The sequence below is a fragment of the Rhipicephalus microplus genome, chromosome X (assembly GCF_043290135.1).
Source record: "Rhipicephalus microplus isolate Deutch F79 chromosome X, USDA_Rmic, whole genome shotgun sequence".
NCBI classification, from domain to species: Eukaryota; Metazoa; Arthropoda; class Arachnida; order Ixodida; family Ixodidae; genus Rhipicephalus; species Rhipicephalus microplus.
The window spans coordinates 61,057,452-61,081,727 of NC_134710.1; the positions used below are offsets into that span (position 1 = coordinate 61,057,452).

The 24,276-nt window shown below is 46.2% G+C and overlaps 1 protein-coding gene across 4 annotated transcripts in view; it reads right to left on the reverse strand.

Moving 5' to 3' along the window:
* The window catches only part of LOC119176096 (MPN domain-containing protein), a 98,296-nt gene that overhangs the window by 62,694 nt on the left and 11,326 nt on the right, over positions 1–24,276 (reverse strand). For all 4 annotated transcript variants that reach the window (XM_075876911.1, XM_075876910.1, XM_075876912.1 and 1 more), the window contains 6 exons: positions 23,152–23,220; positions 17,874–17,932; positions 17,769–17,788; positions 10,984–11,071; positions 10,796–10,892; positions 2,508–2,580 (listed from right to left, as the gene is read on the reverse strand). In XM_075876911.1, the coding sequence (XP_075733026.1) occupies positions 2,508–2,580; positions 10,796–10,892; positions 10,984–11,071; positions 17,769–17,788; positions 17,874–17,932; positions 23,152–23,220 (406 nt within the window). The remainder of the gene's footprint in view (positions 1–2,507; positions 2,581–10,795; positions 10,893–10,983; positions 11,072–17,768; positions 17,789–17,873; positions 17,933–23,151; positions 23,221–24,276) is intronic.

Genomic DNA, 24,276 nt, shown 5'->3' on the forward strand with positions numbered 1-24,276 from the left:
ATAGTTGACGACGCGATCGCAATCGAGGCCGATGAAAGAGAAGATGCGGAAGCCACTGTCGATGAGTACGAGACACCAGGCGCACTTGTAACGACAAATTCTTGCACCGGCCGAGCAGGAGTCCCGTCGCTAGGCGCGTCGATGCGACCACTCTCTTGCGTAGATGAAGCAGAAGCTGCCCCACAGGTGCCGTCGGCGTGATCACCGTCGGCGCACGTGCGAGCGGAGAGCCTCGCCGCACGGACAAGCTTCATAGCTCGCTTCCTTGCACCGAACGATTGTAGCGTCTTCTTTTTCGTTGGGCGCATCGTGAGCGAACACAACAACGGTCTCGTATAGACGGTTGAAAATCGTCTCGTAAAGACGGTTGAAAATTGTTTCGAAGACAGTTGAAACGTGGAGAGTATGCGAACGGCTGCAACGATACACGGAAGCGAGCGGAACACAAAGACGCCGGACGGAGGAGCAGCAGACGAGCGGCCACATCGGCCGCATTATGCGCAAGAGCGCTACGTCATCGCGCGCAGCAGCCAATGGCAATCGCGGACTCCCCCGCGTCCTTGGGAACGCGCGCTTCGCCCAATCCTAGCTGCGCGCCACAGCCGCGGGAAATTTGAAAGCTCTCGCAAGCCCTCCAATCATGAGCGGCTTGCTCTTCTCCTGCGCTGCCGCCGGCGACGCAGGTGGCGGGGAAAGAAAGAGCAAGAATTCACAAACAAAACAACACCAAAATGGCGGCGCTCCGTCGAGCGGTCGAGAAACTGCGATCACGCCAAGTTGGGGTATTTTGAGCGCTCGCGCGCCGCTCGAGGGCCGCCGCGGCATGTTCTAAACTTTATTTCAAATGGTTTCGCGACGAATTAGACGTTGATATTTACAGAAAAGGTAGTTTATGACACATACTGCCCGAATATGTGGTTTGCCAAAAATCGACTTTTTCGCGATTTTTCGGTTTTCAAAGGCCGCGTCCCCCCTTAACAAGTCATTTAGGGACCATGTCAAGCGCCAGAATGCGAAGTGAATGAGGTCCGGAGAACCAGAAGCGACCCTTGCCGGACAGCTGAAACAGACCTCGTCAGCAATGCTCTGCTCGTGAATAGACGAGGCTTGGGCCTGCATTTTCGAGATGCTCGTTTGCCGCGCACTCAAAAAGAGCTCCATCTCGAACATGCTTGATGGCACTGAGGATAATGTGCTGTGGGAGAACATTTTTGACAAGGGTGCTTCGGAAGAGAGTGCGTCCGACGACAACGATGATTGAAGTGTGTCAATAAATGTATTTTTCTGTTTCACTCGGGCTACATTCGGGTGAGAACTTTTTTTTCTTGCGTTTGCTATCCTCAAATCACACTCCCGAATATATGCGGGTACGAGCTATATGCGGGCTTTTATGGTATTTAAAGCACACCAGAATAAGAGCTTAAATTTTAAATATGTATGTTATTGTTAATTTTCGTTTGTTTCTATGCAGCTTACAAGGTAAAAAAAGTAGAGCATGAAAATCGGTGCTGCTGTTGTGGCGTCTGCAGGGAAACGGGTGCAGTTGCGCATGGGCACGGTGTTTCCAGAGTAGCTAGATTCCCGTCGCGCCAGGCACGTTGGAAGAAGCACGCGAGCTTGTGAATGCAATTGCTGCGGCACGCGAAATGCCATCGACCTACTGCTTTAGGGAGAATTGCTACCACTCATGCACGCTGCTAGTGATGGCGATGGTGGTGGTCAGTCGGAGTTATTGCTACTGCAATCGTCTGTCAAAGCATGCGGCTCTGGTGCTACTCCATAGGGGTCGGAATTTCACGCTCACATGTGAGCCAATATTCGTTCCTCTAACTCGCTCAAGTTGTCAAGCGATGATGAATCGAAGCCGTTCAACTACGGCTGCACGTGAACTACAATGTGTGATTTGTTGATCACATGTAAACGTGTCATTTCTTTTTCGACGACTTGGCTTAGCTCGACTTTGCTACAGTAAAAAAAACAACCTGTGCACAGCCAAAAGTACATGCATAAGAAGTCCCGGGAAAGTGCTATAACTCTTGTAAAATAATGTAGCATGCTAGAAAGCAGTGGTCATGGGTCTGCAGGCTTGACAAACAAAATATTACATGTTTGCACCTAGGGCTTCACTTTTGATCACTGCTGGCGTTACACTGGCATATAATCGCTATCTCGATTGCATCCACTGCTTGCAGCACGTCTTCTTCAGACTGCATAATTGCCACAAATTGAAAAATCGTGATTATGAATGCCCTACGGCGTTTTTCCCGTTACCATTCCTCAATTACAAGCTCTGACTGGTAAGCTTTCCGTAGCACTCAAGAAAATGGGTACCATAAATACTGGTTGTGGGTCCCTTGAAGTGACACAATGAAGACAAAGCAGCAATAGTGCACAACTGATCCAGAAATGTAAACCATGTTGTAACATGCACGTTTAGGCTTCATGTAAAGCCACATTCTTGCTACATTTTTCTTTTTTGGTGGAACGACTAAATCAAAATAACTCACTGTGTGCAGCAATGTCCCATGTTCCACCAAGGTAACCAACCACTTCACTCTCTGTCAAATGGCAATGAAAGTCCTGTCATGAGAGAGAAAGGAAAAAAAAAAGCCATTCATAAGAATTATTTATAATACTGAAGTTATGAGAAAAAAACAAACAAAAACACTAAGAATATTAAACATGTTCAACTAAAGAATACAGTAAGCTTTCGGTCGTGAAAGCTTGACGAGACCTCTAAGATTTTGGATCAATTATTAGAAGTTCTCATTCATATGACTCAAGGCAACATACCAACTTGTGCAGTAATCATTCACATCATCTGCCACCCTGACAACCTCAAAACTCTGAATATTCGTAAAGCAGGGAAAGGAAGGAAGAGAAAGACTTGACGAAATAAAAATGGTGTATGTATTTTCTGCAGTAGTTTCTCAGGTCTGCTGCAACGTCAAGGACAGCACTGAATGATTGCCAGTAAAGCTCTTAGGCATCACTATCAGACTGGTACTTGTCATTACAGTGTGTGCATACATGTGTAATCAAAGGAGAAAATGTGCTGTGTCCGGTGAGAGAACAAAGTGCCTTCCCAATCTTAGCAGGTTTTTCCACATGACAACATTACAGAGATAAAAATGACTTGAGTGCTACTTTCTCGATAGACCAAGGCCACACTGTCTAGTACACTCGAACCTCATTCCAACAAAGTTGCATCTTACACGAAAATAAGTTTGTTATATCCAAAAATTCCTTATGATTGTTTATTCCTCACACTATATCTATTGCAGGACTATTTTTCACATACTTCGATATAACCGATATTTCGTTATATCCGGTTTCGTTATATTGAAGTTTGAGTTTTGTTTCTTTTTTTCTTCTTTATGGTGTGTTTGGTTGAGAGTTAACAAGTGGTCTGAAAAGTCGCCGCCCGTTAAGTTAGCAAATTTGAGCACTCGAACTACCTTCAGTTGGTTCTTTCCGAGTGTGCAAATCTCGACTTGGAGCGCTCCCAACCCCTCCGTCTTCGTAGTGAGAGTGTGGCGCAATCTGGCCAGAAGGACAGATCACATGACACAGGCAGACAGCGTGAGTGCGCATCTTGGAAGAGGACATCGCCAACCGCAATACTTTGTGCACGTGAGTTGTTCGTGGCATTTTTGAGCGTGTATGTGACAAGTTCACATCTAGGTAGCCATAAATCCACCATGTCAAAAAGGAGGCAGTTAGTGAAGACAGAGGAAACGTCAATGCTGTTGTTAGAGCAGCTCGCTGACCAATGCCTTGAAGCTAGTAGCTCGGACAAAGACGACGAGCGTCAGATTTATGCGATGAGCTCAGAAGGCTGTCGCTGCTTGCAGATATGTCAAAGATGGCCACTTAACAGATTCGCATCATTTGTCAATACAGCACAGAAATGTTTACCCAGCGGCTTCCCATGCTGGCTGCACGGTGGCAGTACAGGCACGCTGCTCCAAGATTGCCAATGCATTCGGTTGGTATGCTGCCTCTCGCGCTCTGATGATGATATATGGTGTTTTTTGGCGCAAGGGCCATTTGATGGCCAAAGAGCGCCAGTTCATGAGACAGGAATGTGGACAATGGTTGTGATTAGCGGCTGTATAAGGGCCATAAAATTCCTCGCAGTAAAGCGGGTAAAAACATACAAGTAATAAAATCATGACCATGCCGTGAAAGGTGTGTGTGGTGTGAATAGGTGACAAAAGTTGGTGATAATGAAAAACGATGGTGGACATGTATGGCATTAGCACAAGTACCTCACACGTTAGTACCCTTGCGTGCAAGGGCCGTGAGGCAAGTGCTTTCCTGTGTAGCCACCGCAGCAAAAACCTCTCTAGAGAGGTCGTGCTACGGTATGCCCGGGTATATGATATGAAAATTATGAATTTCCTTTAAAAACGCTAATAATGATTTGTGACTAAAAAGCGGTTCCTACCGACGAACATTGCAGGGTGTACAGGTATGTGTTGTCGGTAGGATAGTGGGAAGTGTTGTCTTCTTAGAGTGTCTAAATGTTTACATTGAATTAAAACGTGAAGAACTGTTAATGCCTCACCACATTTATCACACAATGGTGGATCACCACCGGACAAAAGATGTGTGTGTGTCGTGTATATGTGTCCTATCCTGAGTCTTGTTAGTGTTACCTCTGTTAGACGTGATTTTGATACTGCTGACCAATGGCCAAGGTGTGGCTTGATAACGTGTAGTTTGTTTTGTGTGTGTGTATCCCACTTGCTCTGCCAGTAGTCCCTGAGTTTTCGTTTGAGAGACGGCTTAAGATCAAGGGCCGGGATTGATGTCGGTGTAATGGCGGTGCTTTCGTGGGCGGATGCAGCAAGCTGATCCGCCATCACGTTGCCTTGAATCTCACGGTACCCTGGCACCCAGCACACAACAACATGTCTGTTGAGTGTGTAGAGGGTGCATAAAATGGAGTAAAGTGAAACGAGGACAGGGTTTTTTTGTTTTTTAAGACTATGCAGAGCCGTTACCACACTGAGGGAGTCTGTATAAATTACTGCTTTTTGTATTTGTGATTGTTTGATGTGTTTAGCTGCCACAAGTATCGCGTAAGCTTCCGCTGTGAAGATACTTGTGCCTGGATGTAGAGGGCCAGCATCCGAAAAGGAAGGGCCAACAGCAGCGTAGGACACAGAGGAGTTAGACTTAGAGGCATCTGTAAAAAACTCAGGACGTGTGTATTTGTGTTGAAGTTCCAAGAAGTATGTTCGAATATGGGCAATAGGCGCATGTTTAGTAACTTCTAAAAAAGACACATCGCAATCTATAGTCTGCCACTGCCACGGTGGCGGGTATGCTACAGGAGCCATTAAACTGTGTTCGAGTGACACTCCAGTGTCCTCAGCTAAACCCTTCAGGCGAACTAAGAAGGGCTGCCTAATTGAAGGCCTGTTTTGAAAAAGAATGGAGCTGGACAAGTCATTAATAGTAGAGTATGAGGGGTGCCTCTTGTCTGCTTTCACCTTAAGGAAATATACAAAGGACATGTAGGTTCTTTGCAGATGAAGCGACCACTCATTTGACTCAACGTAAAGGCTTTCTACGGGGCTGGTGCGAAAAGCACCCGTAGAAAGGCGGATGCCCGAATGGTGCACGGGATCCAGCATCTTCAAAGCACTTTGAGTCGCTGACTGATAAATAATGGCCCGATAATCTAAGCGGGTGCGAATAAGGCTTCTATACAGGTTCATGAGGCATTTCCTGTCACTACCCCACGTAGTACGTGACAACACTTTTATAATATTCATGGCTTTTAAACATTTTGTTTTTAAATACTTTATGTGGGGTACGAAGGTCAACTTGTTGTCCAAGATTAAGCCTAAGAATTTATGCTCGGCTTTGACGGACAGTTGTTGCCCGTTCAGTTGAATGTCGGGTTCCGAGTGCATGCCTCTCTTTCGAGAGAACAAGACACACGTGCTTTTTTTGTGGGTTAAGTCGAAATCTGTTTTCATCTGCCCATTTGGAGATCTTATTTAAACCCAGCTGAACCTGCCGCTCACACATGGCCAAGTTGCATGACTTGAAGCCAAGCTGAACGTCGTCGACATATGTGCAATAGAACATATTGCGGGGAATGGACAAGTGCAAAGAATTCATTTTAATAATAAAAAGTGTGCAACTAAGCACACCACCTTGTGGCACGCCTGTTTCCTGGACAAATGTTTGGGAGAGCACACTGCCCAGACGGACATGGAATGTCCGGTTTGACAGGTAACTTTCGATTATATGAAACATTCTTCCGCGCACACCAAGGTGGGACAGGTCTCTTAGAATTCCGTAACGCCATGTAGTATCATAAGCCTTTTCGATATCGAGGAACACAGAGAGAAAATATTGTTTATGAACGAACGCGTCTCTGATCTGTGCCTCGATACGAACAAGGTGGTCTGTGGTGGATCTACTTTCTCGAAACCCGCACTGAAATGGGTCGAGCAAATTATTTGTTTCAAGAAAATGTACAAGTCGGCAGTTTATCATTTTTTCGAAGACTTTGCACAAGCAGCTTGTAAGTGCAATAGGCCTATAACTCGAAGCTAAAGAAGGGTCCTTGCCCTCTTTCAAAATGGGAATAACAATAGCCTCTTTCCAGGAGGTAGGAATAGTGCCAGAAGACCAAATAGCATTGTACAAACAAAGTAAGGTTTTTCGGGTTTCGTTTGGTAGGTTTTTTAACATTTCATACATCACACGGTCAGAACCTGGGGCAGAAGTACTGCAGGAGTTTAGAGATGTTTGGAGCTCAGCTAGACTGAAAGCTTGGTTATATGCCTCGTATCTAGTGGATTTGTGTTCGAGTTTTTGCTTTTCTATTCTTGTTCTGTATTTTTGGAAAGTGTCAGTATAGTGGCACAAGCTGGATACCTGTTCGAAGTGTGCGCCGAGGAAGTTTGCTTGATCTTCCAAGGTATCACCCTGAGTGTTTACGAGGGGAAGTGTGTGTACTTGTTTTCCTGCTATCCTACCGACCATGTTCCAGACTTTAGCCTCCTGTGTGTATGAATTAACCCCTGATAAAAACTTCTGCCAGCTTTCTCTTCTGGCCTGCCGACGCGTTCTCCTGCCTTGAGACTTCATTTTCTTGAAGGTTTCAAGATTTTCGGCTGTCGGTGAGTTCCGAAGCAGCCTCCAAGCTCTGTTTTGCTGTTTGCGCGCGTTTCGGCATTCAGAGTTCCACCATGGCACACGTCGTTTTCCAGGGTGTCCATTTGTTTGTGGGATGCATTTTGTTGCAGCATCAATCAAAAACGCTGTCAAGTAGTTCACAGCAACATCAATGTTCAAAGTAGAGATGTCATTCCAACCTAGACGAGCGATAGTATAAAACTGTTCCCAGTCGGCTCTGTTTATTAGCCACTTGGGAACACGTGGTGGGCACTCGGTTACTGTAGTTGTGCTCAAAACTACGGGGAAGTGGTCACTTCCGTACAGATTACTGACGACATTCCACTGGAGTAGAGCCACAAGAGATGGAGATGCTATGCTTAGGTCTATGGAGGAGTAGGTGTTATTAGCGAGATTATAATAGGTTGGTTCTTTTCGATTCAGGAGACACGCGCTCGACGATAGAAGGAACTGTTCGATCAGTCGACCTCGCGCGTCATACCGAGAATCACCCCATAGCCTGCTATGCGCATTAAAGTCTCCAAGGAGAACATAAGGCTCTGGAAGTTCATCAATTAGAGAGTGTAAATCACGTTTTTGTAGCTGATAGCTAGGAGGAATGTAAATAGTGCAGATTGTGATCAGTTTATCAAAAAGAATTGCTCGAACAGCCACTGCCTCAAGGGATGTTTGGAGTTGTATGTGTGTGCATGCAATTCCTTGATTCACTATGATGGCAACACCTCCGGATGATGTCATGGCATCAACACGGTCCTTTCGGAAAATAACGTATTTACGAAGAAAATTTGTGTGTTTTGAATTAAGGTGTGTTTCTTGTACACACAGCACTTTTGGTGAGTGTTCGTGTAAGAGTTCTTGGATGTCGTCAAGGTTTCTGAGAAGGCCCCTGACGTTCCATTGTATAATTTGAGTGTTCATGGTGAATGTAAAATAATGCTGTGTGTACGAAAAGCGAGTGGCTGTTTAGACGGGGAGTTTGAGTTCACTTAACAGGGCCGTCACCAGGCCCTGTTATTTGCTTTTTTGTTTTCTTGGCGCGCTCCAAGGAGCCACGCCGCTCTTTCGGCACCAAGGGTGCCGACGTATCCATTGCCTCCTCGGAGGCACTGGATGCCCGCACGTGCGGGCTGTTAGTTCGGATTTTGGGCCTCGCCTGGTGAGGGGAGGCCTTGAGGCCCGAAGACTCTGGAGTCTCCGGTCTCTCTTCGGGAGTAGGCGGTGTAGCCTGGGCTACAGCCGCCTTGGGGGCAGGTGCCACAACCACCGGCTCGGTATGCGCGGGCCGAAGGAGTGGCGAAGGCTGGTGCGGCGGTGCCCCCTGACGCGCCGCATCAGCGTATGTAGGTCCATAGAATGGAGCGACTCTTCGCCGTGCTTCCTTAAACGTAATGTTCTCCTTCACCTTCAATGTAATTATTTCTTTTTCTTTTTTCCAGTATGTGCAGGAGCGTGAATATGCGGCATGGTTTCCTTCACAGTTTACACAGTGTGGCGGTTGTTTGCAGTTCTCAGACACGTGGCCTAGGACTCCACATTGTGCACAAGTCTGGCGACCACGACAGGTTTTAGAGCCATGGCCATACTTCTGGCATTGAAAGCAACGACGAGGGTTTGGTATATACGGCCTGATAGATGTCTTTGTGTACCCTGTTTGAATGGAATCTGGTAGTTTACTGGATCCAAACGTGAGTATCAAGTGTTTCGTTGGTATTTCCTTATTATCTCTTCTGATGATAATTCTCTGTACATTATTTACATTTTGGCTCTTCCACCCTTCCAAGAGTTCAGTCTCGGTGAGCTCAAGTAAGTCTGCATCAGATACCACTCCGCAAGTGATGTTCATGGATCGGTGTGGTGTTACGGTGATCGGTACGTCACCAAACGTTGAGAGGCTGTTTAGCTTTACAAATTGTGCTTTGTCCCGAATTTCTAGAAGAAGGTCTCCGCTCGCCATTTTGGTTACTTTGTATCCAGCCCCGAGAGTTTCCGTAAGACACCTGGCAACTACGAAAGGAGATACGGTCCTGGCTTGCTTTCCGGTTTTTTCGCAGTGAATGACGTGGAAGTGGGGAAAAGTTTCTATTGGCTGGTTGAAGAGATTTATGTCGTCGGTGCATACCCGCTTTAGGCCGGTACGATCAGGTAGTAGAGGGAATGCGCCATGCATGCCGGTCTTATGTTTGTTCAGCAGCGTTGGCGGCCACCCACCACGGAGCCCAACAAGGGGACGCTGCAAGTTTACAGGTGCTGAAAGCTTGCAGACGTCAGCCGTACAACACTGCCATAACCCAATGCGCCTAGACCAAGGTAGGCTATTTGCACAGGGTTAACCCTTGCCGCCAGGAAAATTGGAAGTAAACAGAAGAGAGTAGAAGACAGGACAGATAGATAGTGAGAGATAAAGACGAAGATATAGGCAGAGAGAGATAGGAAAAGGCGACTGCCGATTTCCCCTGGGTGGGTCAGCCCAGGGGTGCCGTCTACGTGAAGCAGGGGCCAAAGAGGTGTGTTGCCTCTGCCAGGGGGCCTTAAAGGTCCAATCACCCAGCGTCAGCTCAACCCCCAGGATCCCCTTTTCCCCGGACACGGCAAAGCCACGCACGGCTATGCGTGGGAGGGAGTCGAAACTCCCCCGTTAGCTCGGGTCCGTGGTGTCGCTACACACCAAACGCCTACTTGCGCAGGCGCCCCTGCGGGCCCTCTCGCGCTCTGATTGCGAGCTGCCTTGGCATCTGGCGATTCCGCTCCGAGCCAGAGGACCGGAGTGGCCCACCGAATACGCTTTTAGTCAACATGGGATTGTTAGGGCTGACATTTTCCAGTGCAGAAAGTTTGAATTATTGAGCCTATTGTATATAAACACAGTGTACTACTACATCATGCAAATGTAACATTTGAATTCTAACAGAAATTCAGTAAAACCTTGTTAATTCACAATTTAGAAAATCAGAAAGAATATCTCAATTAACCATATATCACATACAAAAAAAGCACATGTAAACTACATACACCAACAACTTTATTATTTACTGAATGAATCCGTGAATCCTATTCTCATTGTGCATGAAAACAGTGCACAAGCCCAAACTTTACGAAATCTTGCGACTTCCTTCAAAATGTGGCTGATGGTGCAAGACAAGTGTCTTTTGCCAAGATGTGCTTTTCACCCCACTCCCTTTCCCCCATGGCTGCTAACAACGCAATTATGTGTGATGACCACGCAGCTCTAATGACATAGTATGACCAACATAAGAGTTACATGCAGTGATAGACCAAACAGGCAAGGAGCAGGCTGGCTTTTCTATAATTACCGTGCAGTTCATATGTTGACTAAGGCGATGTGAACTGTGCCAGGACCAGAAAATGTCTAAATTCTTCAATTTTTCTTAATACTGAAAGTCAAATTAAAAAGCTTTTATTGCGATCTCTAATATGCTAATAGACCCCACAAATATTAAGTACTGCTGCACCGAATACTTCTCGTTGTGCTCTGCCATAGACAAACTATGTTAGCCATTAAGCAGTGCAAAATGCACGGGAAAGAAATGAGAAATGTATAGATGTGAATATGAAAGGCACAATCCTGTTAAGTTTAACCCTTAACACAATAAAAAGCATAAAATATACTAACAATTAGTAGTAAACAATTCGTAGATATTGTCAATGTGAATGGCTGAATCCGGTCCAGAACACTGAATGGTGTGGAGATGACCAGGGTGTTCAAATCACTGAAAAAGGGAAAGCTAGATTAGCACCAAGATATACACCTGTGAAGTAACTCAAGAAAAGAAGACATATAAAAGTCCTTAAGCAGCCTACCTATCAACATTGCGAGTCCCAAGAGCTCCATGACTTAGAATAAGAGTCTCCTTCGGTGTAGGCTGCCCTGGTGCATTCTGGTAAGCCACTAGAAAAACAATAAATACTGTCAGGCACTAGAAAAATTAGCATTTACCAGAATTCACATTGGACCACATAACACATCAATTGCAGCACAGCTTTGCAGGTTCAAGCTCACAAGAAACAAACAATGCCACATTCCGTCATGAATACGACACTGCAAACTATACATTAACTGATGGCAAAAAAAAGCTACAAGTTCCGTAACCAGGAATCGTACCTACGACCCATCGCTCAGCAGTGCACAGCACAAAATGACCCAAAAACGTACGTTTTTTGAAGTAATAATGGCAAGCTAATTACGCTCACACGTCAACATAACGAAACCAGATGTAAAGAAATGTTGGTTATTACGAAATAAATGCAAAAAAAGTTTTGCAATAGATAGTGTTAGGAATACACCTGTATAACAACTTTTCAGATATAACAAACTCAATTTCATGTAAGATGCAACTTTTTATAATGAGGTCTGATTGTATCTACACCATTCACTGTCAGCGGTACTTAAGAGATCGGCAACTTCAGCATGTTTTTGTTATGACCAGCAAAATGGAGTGACAGGCGCAAGGTTGCGCTTTAAAGGTCATAGCTTCACACATTGCTACACTCGAGCCTAGCTATAACGAACCCGAATATATTAAAATATTGGTTATATAATGTAGATACAAGGTCAAAAGTAGTATCAGCGTCGGTACAGAAGCAGCAAGAGCTGGCCGGGTCAGGCAGTCTTAGCTCCTGCCTCGCGCCAACGTGTCCATGCCACTGCAGTAGTGGGCATTCCTCTTCACTACACTTCGTCCCCTGTCGAAAAAGGAGCCATCCTGGTGACTCATGGTGAACAGAGTACGAGCGGATTGTAATAAGGTTTCAATCGCTGTACGTGAACGGTTTCACGACCGCGAAAGTGCTGGTCTGTGGATGGCGTAACGGGTTCGACAATGTAGTTAATAGGTGAAGTCCGCGAGACAATGCGATAGGGTCCCTGGTATTTCAAAACAAACTTCGAGGAAAGGCCTGTAGGCACAGCGGGAACCTAAAGCCAAATAAGAGTGTCCGGAACAAAGTTAGGGTACGGCTGGTTATCGTCACGTCAAGATTTTTGTCTCCATTGGTCGACAGTTGTAAATGACTGGGCAAGCTTACAGCATTCTTCGGCACGGCGGGCAGCTTCAGAGATAGGCGTAGACTCGGAGGAATCTGGGTGGTAGGGTAGAATGGAATCTAGTGTGGTGGGAGGGTCTCGGCCATATAACAGGAAAAATGGCGAAAAGCCCGTAGTTGCCTGTGGAGCAGTGTTATATGTGTACGTCACAAAAGGCAGAATGAGGTCCCAATCGGAGTGGTCTGAGGCAACATACTTTGATATCATGTCCCCTAGGGTACGGTTGAATCTTTTCGTCGATCCATTCCGTCAATCTTTCCGTCAATCGAATGGTAGGCGGTGGTAGTCCAGTGAATGATACGGCATTCGGCAAGGAATGCGTTGACGACTTCAGAGAGGAATACACGTCCTCTGTCGCTGAGGAGTTCACGCGGTGCGCCGTGACGGAGAATAAAGTTTCGCAGGAGAAAAGAAGAAAAGAAGATACGAAGATACTTGCAGCAGGCAAAGCGGCTGTTTCTGCGTATCGCGTCAAATAGTCGACAGCGACAACAATCCAACAGTTTCTGGAAGTCGTGAATAGAAGAGGCCCGTACAGATCGATCCCAATGCGGTCAAAAGGCCTGGCTGGGCAAGGGATTGGCTCGATCGGAACAGAGGTATGACGAGGCAGAGCTTTCCGTCGTTGGCACTGCGGGCATGACTGAATGTACTTGCGCAAAAAGGTGTACATGCCTCGCCAATAAAACCAGGAGGAAAGCCGAGCGTATGTTATGAAGATGCCCGCATGTGCGCACTGTGGGTCAGCATGGAACGCTGAACATAATGCAGCACGAAGATGGCGAGGTATGACCAGTAACCACTTTCGGCCGACAGACTTGTAATTCCTGCGATAAAGGAGGCCATTGCAAACCTCAAAGTGAGCCGCTTGACAGCACAACGTTCGAGAAGATGGAGAAGTCGACGGATCTGAAAGGAATCGCAGAAGTGAGCTGATCCAGTCATCCTTGCGTTGCTCAGACGCCATGTCAGTTTTCTGGGAATGCAACCATTTCGTCCACGGCAGATAAACATGCAGAGCTTTCGGAGGACACAGGTGAGCGTGATAGGACGTCGGCATCAGTGTGACGTCAGCCAGACCTGTAGACAACACGCATGTCGAACTTTCAACCACAAAGCCCAGCTAGCTAAACGGCCGGAGGGGTCCTTCAACGTGGATAACCAACAACGCGCATGGTGATCGGTGACTACATCGAAGGGGCACCATATAGGTACGGTCTAAACTTACCTAGAGCCCATATCATTGCCAGACACTCCTCTGTCACAAAATAGTTCTCCGCTTTGGTGAGGGCACGGCTTGCGTATGTGACTATGTACTCCTGGAATCCCGATTTGTGCTGTGTACCTCCGTCGATGGTGTGTACCTCCGTCGGAGCAGTCGGGTCGAAGTGACGCAAGATTGGCGGCGAGGTTAACAGGCGGCAAAACTTTTCGAAAGCATCGTCACAGGCAGGTGACTAAGCGTAACTTTTCGAGTCACTGCGTAGAAGTTCAGTCAAGGGGGCGGTGATCATCGCGAAATTCCGAATAAAGCGGCGGAAATACGAGCAGAGGCCAAGAAAGCTGCACACATCCTTCAGAGACGCAGGTTTAGGGAACTCTGCAACTGCCCGAAGCTTGGCGGTGTCAGGAAGAATACCCTCTTTAGATACAACATGACCGAGGATGGTGAGCTGACTTGCGCCGAAGCGGCATTTCTTCAGGTTGAGCTGAAGTCCGGCATCAGTTAGGCAGCACTTTATCTAGCCTGCAGAGATGCGTCGGAAAATCCAGTGAAAATATAACCACGTCATCCAAGTAGCACAGGCATGTTTTCCACTTCAGGCCACGCAAAAGATTGTCCATCATCCGCTCGAATGTTGCGGGTGCGTTGCAAAGAACAAAAGACATGACACAGAATTCGTAAAGACCATCAGGTGTGACAAAGGCCGTCTTAGGCTCATCTTCAGGTGCCAGAGGGACTTGCCAGTAGCCACTCCGTAAGTCAATAGAAGAGAACTCCGCACCTTGGAGGCAGTCAAGGGCATCGTCGATTCTCGGTAACGGGTAAATGTCCTTTTGAGTTATTTTGTTAAGACTACGGTAGTCAACACAGAAGCGAATTGACCCATCCTTCTTCTTAACGAGAGCGACTGGAGATGCCCAGGGACTATTCGAAGGCTGGATGACGCCATGCTTGAGCATGTCAGCTACTTGGTGATCGATAACCTGGCGCTCGGCTGCGGACACACGATAGGGTCTTTGACGCAATGGTGCATTGGTACCCGTGTTGATGCGGTGATACACAGCTGACGTGCGGCCGAGGAGAGTATGCTGGCAGTCGAAGGAAGAACGAAACTTGTTCAGCAGCCGTAGAAGCTGAGCACGTTGCGAAACGGTTAACGTGTCTGCGATGGATCTGCTCAGTACGTCCGGCCTAGTAGTCTGCGGCGAAGAGGCACAGGTCACTCCGGTGACTTCGTGTTCGCCGGAAGGACCAGTCGGCATGTCGATAATTGCAGAAGGGCCAGACTGTAAACACGCCTGACGCACTCACCCCAAAGTAGTGTTACAGGATATGACAAGAGGTTCGAGATGAGCAGTCTGCTGACGCCGTCATGAAGTTCTAGAAGGGCATGAGATAGCGGCGAACACTTGCGAAGAACGAAAAGAGCAGATGACGTGAAAAGGGCACTAGACTCGGCGGCGAGTTGCAAGACACCATGGTAAGGGCAAAAGAGAGCAGCGGTATGATGACGTCTCTAGCAACAAATAGTTTGTTCCCGGTTTCATGAGCATCATATAATGGAGCGTCGTCAAACGCTTCAAATGCCACATCAGTGCAAGAGCAGTCATGACGGCCTTATTAGCGGAGAGAAAATCCCATCCCAAAATGAGGTCATGGGAGTAGAAATCCAACACTAGCAATTCAACGACATAAATGAGGCCATCAATCGCAATGCGAGCAGTACAGGCAGCGGCCGGTGTGACGTGATCTGCGCTGGCTGTACGAAGTGATATACTTGCTAGTGGCGTCATAACTTTCTTGAGCAAGCGGCAGAGTGTAGCACTTATCACTGAAACTACGGCACCAGTGTCGACAAGAGCGAGTGCAGCGACGCCGTCCACATGTACGTCCAGAACATTTGCTGGTGAAGTGAGAGGCCTTGGTCTTTTCGCTGGCGACGCAGTTCCTGCCTCTGGAACTGCGGCAATTAGTTTTCTCGCTCCGGCCATGAAGAACGACGATGCATCGGCGATGGCGAGCGGCGTCGAGGTGATGGCGAGCGGCGGTTAACAGGAGAGCGGTGGTCGGCGTACGATGACGTCTGGTCGGGGATCTGAGAGCCTGTGAACGAAGCGCGGTGGCACATAAAGGGCAGGTTCGAAGGTCTGGTCGTAGCTCTGGCGGTAGACTGGAATGCGTCGACGGCAGTATCGCGCTATGTGGCCAGGTAGCCCACAGGCAAAGCATATTGGACGATTGTCGAGTGTACGCCATTGTCCACTACTCTGGACGGACCTTGGCTGAGCGAACCGAGGAGTGGATCGCAGCGGCACGGCTGTGGGTAGTGACGTAAAAGTCTGAAGAGGTCGTCGAGCCGCCACTTCAGCATAGCTTAAAGGTGCATTTACCTCGGCACAGGCAACAGTTCTTGGAAATGGTGAAGTGTCACGGGTAGATGGCAGAGCCGTGCAAACTTGCTCCTGGATGACCTGGCGAATGTTTGCTGGCAGAGGTGACGGTGGTTGGCCGGCTGATGATAGCAGCGATAGCTGCCGAGCGACCTCAGCACGAACAAACTCCTTGATCTGCGATAGGAGCGACTAAAGGTCAGATGTAGTGGTCAGGCTTGAGAGGGTGTCTTCCGGGACGTTAGGGCGTCGCGTGATAAGACGCTGTCGTCGCAGCTCGTCGAAACTCTGACACAACTCGATGACCTCAGAGACAGTGACAGGGTTCTTCGAGAGTAGCATTTGAAAGGCGTCGTCGGAAATGCCTTCCATGATATGTCGCACCTTGTCAGTTTCTGCCCTCGACGGGTCGACACGCCGGCAGAGGTCGAGGATGTCCTCTATGTAGCTGGTGAATGTCTTGCCAGTTGGTTGGGACCGGCCTCGTAGGCGTTGTTCTGCATGAAGTTTGCGCACACCAGGGCGTCCAAAAAGACCTGCGATCCAGGTTTTGAAGGTCGTCCAAGTGGGGATATCCACCTCATGGTTTCTGTACTACAGCTTGGCAACATCCGTTAAATAAAACATCACGGTGCCAAGCTTTGTGGGATCGTCCCATTTGTTAGTAGCGCTGGCTCGTTCATAAAATTCCAGCCAATCCTCAACGTCTTTCTTGGCGGCGCCGCTGAAGATGTCGGGTTCTTGCAAGAGCTGGGCACCGGGACAGCTCCTGCGTGGCGAAGCCGGTGGGGGTGTGAAGACAGCGTCGTCAGGCATGACGGACGGCAGCTTTCGGCTACGCAGTTCCAGGACTAGGGAAGACCGCAGCACTCTCCACCAAAATACAATGTAAATGCAAGGTCAAAAGCGGTGTCAGCGTCAGTACAGAAGGAGCAAGAGCTAGCCGGGAGTACGGGCAGCGTCGCTGCAGCAACCAGGCAGTCTTAGCTCGTGCCTCGCGCAGTGTCCATGTCGCTGCAGTAGTTGGAATTCCTCTTCACTACAGTTATAACAAAGTAAATGAACAATATTCCTGCAATATAGTGCTAAAAGTATACCTTTAAAACAAATTTTGGGATATAACAAACCTATTTTCATGCAAGATTCAACTTCGTTATAAAAAGGTTTCGGTGTATTTATGCCCACTTATCTCGGGATCAGGGAGGTTTGTTTGTCTTGTGCTGGCACTGAAGTTCCAGAGATGTCAAAAGTCACTTCACTTGTGCATTGGCCATATTCGCGAAAGAAGCGCGCTGCTCAGACACAAAGAAGTAACTCTGACAGTTGTCAGTTCGCTCTCACCCTTGCACTTAGATTTAGGGGCAGGTTAAAGAACCGCAGGTGGTTGAAATTTCCAGACCCTTCCACAATGGCGTCTCTCATAATCATACTGCGGCTTTGGGACGTTAAATACGAGATAAGAGGAGCACACAAGTATAGACAGGACGAGTCACTTCGTGCTCGTCCTGTCTATACTTGTGTGCTCCTCTTATCTGCCCTTCATTGTGTTTGAGCAGCACGCTTTAAGTGCCGAGCTGCGAGAGTTGATAGTTCGCGTTTATCTTGCGTATGTTCTTTTCATGCAACCTTTCTGCTTGAGGAATGAGCCGCAAGTTTTGAGCAGCATGCCAATCTTCGTGTGACATTACATTTGTTTCTGTGACCACTCCTTTTTTTGTGGCAAAACAATGCACAATAAAAGCTCAACAACCTCTATGAAGACACATTTCAATTTTCTATTTCACTGATTACTATGACAGAGAGGTCCGCCATGTATTTTGACACAAGTTGCTCCATTTGTGAAATGTAACTGCACAAATGCTGTTATACTGAAAGCCGTAATACAAAATGAATAAACATTGACAAAAAATATTAAAATAAAACTTACAAGGCTTTTTGATCACGATCCTATGAAAGAAAGAACAAGATATACATTAGTAAGCTTTAAAGTTTACACTTCAGAGGCTGCATAATGAAGCAGACAAATATTTACCCTGACTTTGTCTTCTCCCCGGTAGAAGTCTTGGCCCCAATATTATTTTCTCTGTCATCCTACAAGTGAAACCAATACTTTTCAATTAGTACTGCCGATTAGAAGTTTACAGTAATATGTCAAGTGGAAGTGATGATACATTATCTGGGTTTCACTGAACTGTGGACAGAGCATGTGCTATTATGACTAACAGCTTTGCATTTATTATTTTTCCACATTCAGGGGAAGAAGCGGGCTTCGGTCTTTTGGAGCAGCTCAGGGAGCCGGAATAATACGGTTTTGGAGCAGTAAGAGGGAGTTATAGAGCACATTTGTAGGGTCACAGACCACTGTTAATTAAAATTTTTGCTTTCTGGTAAACATAAAAAGCTTCAGTGGTTTTTATTAAACACAAATTGCTAACGAAGTGACCAGGCTTACCTACCCCCCCCCCTCCCCCTCGCACACACACGCTCACATATATATACATATTAAGACTAAAAACATCGAAGCTGAAAGCACAACTAAAGGAAAAGAGGTAAGCATCACTTTTGATAGCTACTAGACCTCAGACAAATAAAAAACTGCAATGTTAAAATGTTTCAATGTTCACATTATGATAAAAACACCATGTCTAACATGAACAGCAACTTCAAGACTAGAGATGACCTAAAATAAAAGTTATGTTCATACTAAGCCCAATTAGGCTCTATGAAAGTAAGTGTAAAAAATATATGTTCCAGGAATTGAAGCGCCGCAGCCGACATGAGAACCACTAGGAAATTCAAATGCACCCGCCGCGCTACTGCTAGGCGATGAAGCAGATAATTTTTTGTTACAATAAGAATTATACGGATACTCGATGGGTTGTCGTCGCCGCCATATTCCGCGTATACTACTAGTTGGTAACATTCCCCGCGCATTGTTATTTTATTCCCACGCATATAATCGCACGAGCTGGGGCGACCAGTGCTGCTCAAGAAGCGAATACACGAGGCAGCCAATCTCACTCGCTCAGAGGGTGCACGTGGTAGCTTCCCACCACGTGAAAGACCCGCCGTCGAATGCTCAAGCAGAGAGGAAACATGCCGCCCATATTGAACGAGCGTGAAAAGACGTGGGGAAAAGGGGAGGGGTCGCTCAAGTAGAAACAATGAACTTTGATGCTGAGGGTGTGGTTGCGATAGCTGGCATGCGTGCTACCTCGGCAAGCATCAGCACACTGCTCATAAACAGTTCACAACGGAAAGAGATTGTGCGATAAGAGCATTTCTCCCTGGGGCGGCCGTACTTATTCTCTTACACTAGCGTTTTGTAGAGTTCCCCAATGTTGGATCCAAAAGAATTAGCTGTCAGCTTTCGTATTGTCACGGGGTCGTGACGTTGATGAAAGCAACAGTCGCAGTTTTCAAGAGTCAACTATTTATTTGGGCGAACCTGTGCCCAGAAAACGAAATGTCACTCTACAAGCAATACATGCTCTAGACTGACAGCAGCGAACATTGACCGTTGGCAAAAAATGCCAACAGTCAATTAAAGCAAATTAAAGCCACCGCAAGTGCTTTAATTGTATTTTTCGATAACTTCTAGCCGATTCTCAGCTTTGATTTTTTAATATATTAAAGAGAAGGCTTGGAGGAATACAAAACGCAAGAAAACACAAAATCGACTTTTCCGTAAAAAATCGCGGTTTTTCGACCCGCCTCTTCCCTTAAGCACTGCACTAAACGTTTAGGGAAACCAGGTATTAAGGCCTCCTTTATGGAATTCAATGAAAATGCAGGAAAATGTTCAACTTGCTGTACAAATTCCAAATATCAATCATTTTTGTAGTAAGCCAACTAGTTCCAAAGGTAATTTAAAACTTACTGTTTCTGAGAGCCATAAAACAATGACCAGAACTTTCGAGAATATTGCTTTAGGCCCCTATCTGGATACTACTAGGAAGCGTAAGGATCACAACGGTAAGACCACTTTCTTAGTAGGACAATATTTAAACCACACAGAATTTCAATATTTTCTGCATAAGATTTAGCTAATTCGTGTACACATAAGAAAAAAAATTAATTTGAGCTGAAATGTCAAAGAGTATTCCTACCATTGTGTGCCATTATGTGCACATATACAGGCTTTAACAAAAATGAAAATCTGATAAGTTCAGCTGGCTGAGAAACCAATCCTGAAATATTGCAAGGAAACCGGCATTGCATGTTTTGACAAAATACAAAGAAAAAACAAAGTGTACCACCAAAAGCATTGAAATATACATTACAAGATGATCAGTAGCCACCATAGATAAAATCGTTCTGACTAAAACTAGAGCCCACATTGTTCAACAGTAGCATAGCACGAGAAGGGCTGAATTTTCACAATTTTTTTTTTTATACCAGTCAAAATACGTTTCCCAGTGACAAAAAATGATGCCAGAAAACTAAAAGCCCATCTTGCCACCTTCCTAATAAGAGCAAAACGAGTGCTAGCGATAAAAAAATATGCATTAGAGCATCGGAAAATTCATATTACAGTAAACGCTCGTTAATTCGACACCCGTTAATTCGGAAATTCGGACGGGGCTATTGGTCCCGGCCAAAGTGCATGTTAATCTATGGGACTAAACCTTCGTTATTTCGTCGGAATTCGGCTCCGCACCGCTTAACTCGGACAAATGCTGACGGCTGCTGCTACACAAAAGTGTGATAAAGCAGCGCTGGCACCACTGGAGTGAAACCGAAACCTGAGTGGCATCGCCATCATCATCAACTAGTGGGGGCGATCACAGCGTCACCGAACGTCGGCGTCTTCTTTCTTCTCCACTCAGCGCCTCCGACGCCAATTTTTCCTTGTGTTGTCGTGTCGGAACCATCTCTTCTTGTGGAGTTCTCTTTTTCTTCCATTGTGACCGTATTTGCATGCCACCACCATCGTGCGCTACAGTGATGGCAACGCCGAAAAAGCGGCAGAACTACGACGCGAAGAACTTGGCGACTAAAGTGGAAATTTCGGAAGCATTGAAGAACGGCGAATTGCGACAGCAGGTTATGACCAAGTACAATGTGAGGCGGAGAACGTTGGGAACGTACATAAAAAATGAACAACAGATTCGACGAGCCTTCGAAAGCGAGAAGTTTCATGCCTCTAGAAAGCGGTTGCGAACTGCAGCTCATCCCCAGCTCGAAGAAGCTTTGCTCCGGTGGATTACTGACTGTCGCAACGTGCATCTGCCTTTGAGCGGACCTCTCATCATGGCGCAAGGTGAGAAGTACACTGCAATGATGAACATTGAATCGTTCAAAGCGTCAGGCGTCAGAAGGGTGGTTTACGAGGTTTCGAGAGAGACACGAACTTGTCTTCAGGAGTGTGTGCGGCGAAAAGGCCAGTGTTGAGGAAAGCGTGACCACCGAGAGGAGAAACGTGAAGCTGCTGGAGCACATCGCCGCATATGAACCATGTGACGTGTTCAATGCAGATGAAACTGCTCCATTTTTCAGAGCTCTGCCCGACAAGACGGTGACTTTCAAAGGGGATGCGTGCATTGGTGGCAAGAAGTGCAAGCAAAGGATAACTGTGCTTCTTGCCGCCAATATGACTGGCACGGAGCGCTTGCCACTACTTGTCGGGAAGGCCCTTAAGCCACGTTGTTTTAAGAACGTCAAAAGCCTTCCTGTAGAGTACACAGAAAACAGGAAGGCATGGATGACATCGGACATTTTTGGCGGCTGGCTGCAGCAGTTGGACTGGCACTTCACGTCGAAGGACCGCAAGATAATTATGGTTGTTGACAACTGCAGTGCCCATAACTGTACAGTCGAACTGAAGAGCATCAAAGTAGTTTTTTTGCCGCCCAACACTACGTCTGCTCTTCAGCCGATGGACCAGGGTATCATTCACTACGTGAAGTCGAAGTACCGCAAGCACCTGCTAGAGCAAATGATTCTATGCTCAGAAGCTGGAAAGCTGTATCAAGTGGACTTACTCGGCGCAGTGCACATCATCGCCCACGTGTGGAAAAACACTCCGCCGCAAGTCATCGCCAACTGTTTTCGGCACAGCAGTTTTGTGAGGCCCGAGCATGCAGCAGTAGCTGACGATCGCATCGAGGAGGTGTCAGCCGAGTCCACCGACGACGACTGCCCGACTTTCGATGCTGTCCTTCCCACAGATGTGACCTTGCAGGACTACATCGCGATTGATCATGGTGTCGTCACGAGTGGTCTCCTGACCGATCAAGAGATTATTAATGATGTCACGGGCGCCCATGAAGACCACGATTCCGATGAAGAATCATGCGAGGAGATACAGCCGCGACCTCATCGCACCTCACGGGAAGTCTCGGAGGCGCTGTTAATATTAGAGGACTCTTGCCTGAACACTCCCGACAGCTTGCGTGCTGTTGGCCATTTGGAACAGTTAAGAAAAATTGTGATGTCAGCCAGAATCTGCGCGAAAACGCAGACGACAATTACAAAATACTTCAACAAATAAAGGTATGCTTCTGCAGCTTGATTTTAAATGTTGTTTTCCCTGTTCATTCGTTAATTCGGCATTCGGTTAATTTGGACAGTTTTTCCGGTCCCGTGAAATCCAAATTAGCGAGCTTTTACTGTAGTTCATAAACATTCGATATTTAAAACCCCCTCCCACGTACAGTAAACCCGCAATAAATGTAACCTGAAGGGACTGGGAAAATATGTTCCATTTAACAGAAGTTCCGTTTACCGAAAGGTGAACATGAGTGCAGAATACAAGCTCGAAACCAAGCATCACAGAGGTAATAGTTCCACTTAAGCAGTAGTTAAGTTTAGCAGATTTCCATTTACTGACAGTCAACTGTACTTCCTTACTTTTCTGAACTTCATATTTGACTTGATTAGAAAATTTTACAATTTTCACACTTCTAAGTCCAACAAATGTAACAGCTGATGAAATCCAACATCCCCTCCCAGGCAACACTTGGGCTCTGAGAGATGGCATACTTCAGGGTTTGAAATTATCGTGGCAAAAGTGCATGTGTATGAAAACACACATGCATTTTTGCAATCTACTGTTGATGTCAAAAAAAGAGACAAAATGAAAGATGGCAGCCACGCCTCAAGCCTTGTGCCAAGTGGCATAATACCTTAGCTACTTGGCTGTCTCTCTAGGCAATGCAAAAAAAGACAAGATTGAGCAAGTCATTAGGATGTAAATGGCACCATAATTGTACATTACCCACGTGTACAAAATGCAATATGAATGTCTGTTCAGCACATGTACACATGCTGTTAGAAAAATATAGCACATTGGACAAGCCTTAACACACCTTTTTTATCCTCTGCTTCCTGAACCAGGTAGCCTTGTACCAATCCAGTTTTTTCCCTTTGTATCGGATCTAGAAAGGAAATAAGAAAAAAATAGACAGAGCTCAGACAACATGAACAAGAAAGTAAAGAGATTCTCTGGCCTTTTTTAAACACCTGAATCGAAACGAATATACTGACATTTTGACCAAAGTTACTTTAAAAGAATATTCACACTGTCTTGTGGTGCTTATCTAAAAGCTATTACATAGAGTGCACAGGGCTACCCACTCTAAGCGATTTACTTAAGGATCTTCCAACTTGCCACAGCAGAGATTTTGCTTACACTTTGGAGGATGAAAGTAGCCATCTAGAGGACATTTTTTACAGGAATAATTTAACAGATCACTTTACTATCGGTGGAATTTAAAGTGGTATGGTCCTGCGCTATGGTTAGTGGTATTTAAAGCGGGGCACTAAAATTTCTGCCTGTGACTTATGCTCTCCACTTGAAGCAAGGCTTTCTCAAAAAGGAAGGGCATGTCGATTTATGTTTACATTGTCGACTGCATTTACACCATGCAGCTGTTTCATACATCCCACCCCACCTCCTTCAAAATTAGCAGTATACTAAACTTATCAGGGAGATTCAATTCAGGGAGATGACCTGGACAGTGAACCATACACTCCTCATAGTAAGAAGAAGAAAAAAAAAAATGCCTCCCAGAGGATGTGAAACCAATAAAATCGCCATCATAACAATCAAGAGCCAAACAATGCCATCTTGTCAAACAGCTTGAGTGCTTACACATGGTGCACAGCTATTGTTGAAATCACTCATGAAGAAACCGACACCTTATCAATGCTTAAAAGTGAGTACAAAGAAATGGTGCTGACATGAAAGATCAGCGAGTTCATGACGCAAGCATAAAATAGGCCGCACCAAAAAGTGCTTCTTGAGTCGACAATACTATATTCCTTTGTTTTTTTTTCTCAGGTTGAACATGAGAAAGCTTCCTTTTGGAGCTTCAGCAGGCTCTTGATATTTCAAACTCAAGGAAACCCCTGTATTTTGTTTGAAATATCAGAAAGTCTTATAAATGTGGACTGGAGTAACATACCAACTTGTGCTGCAGCAACGTCACAGT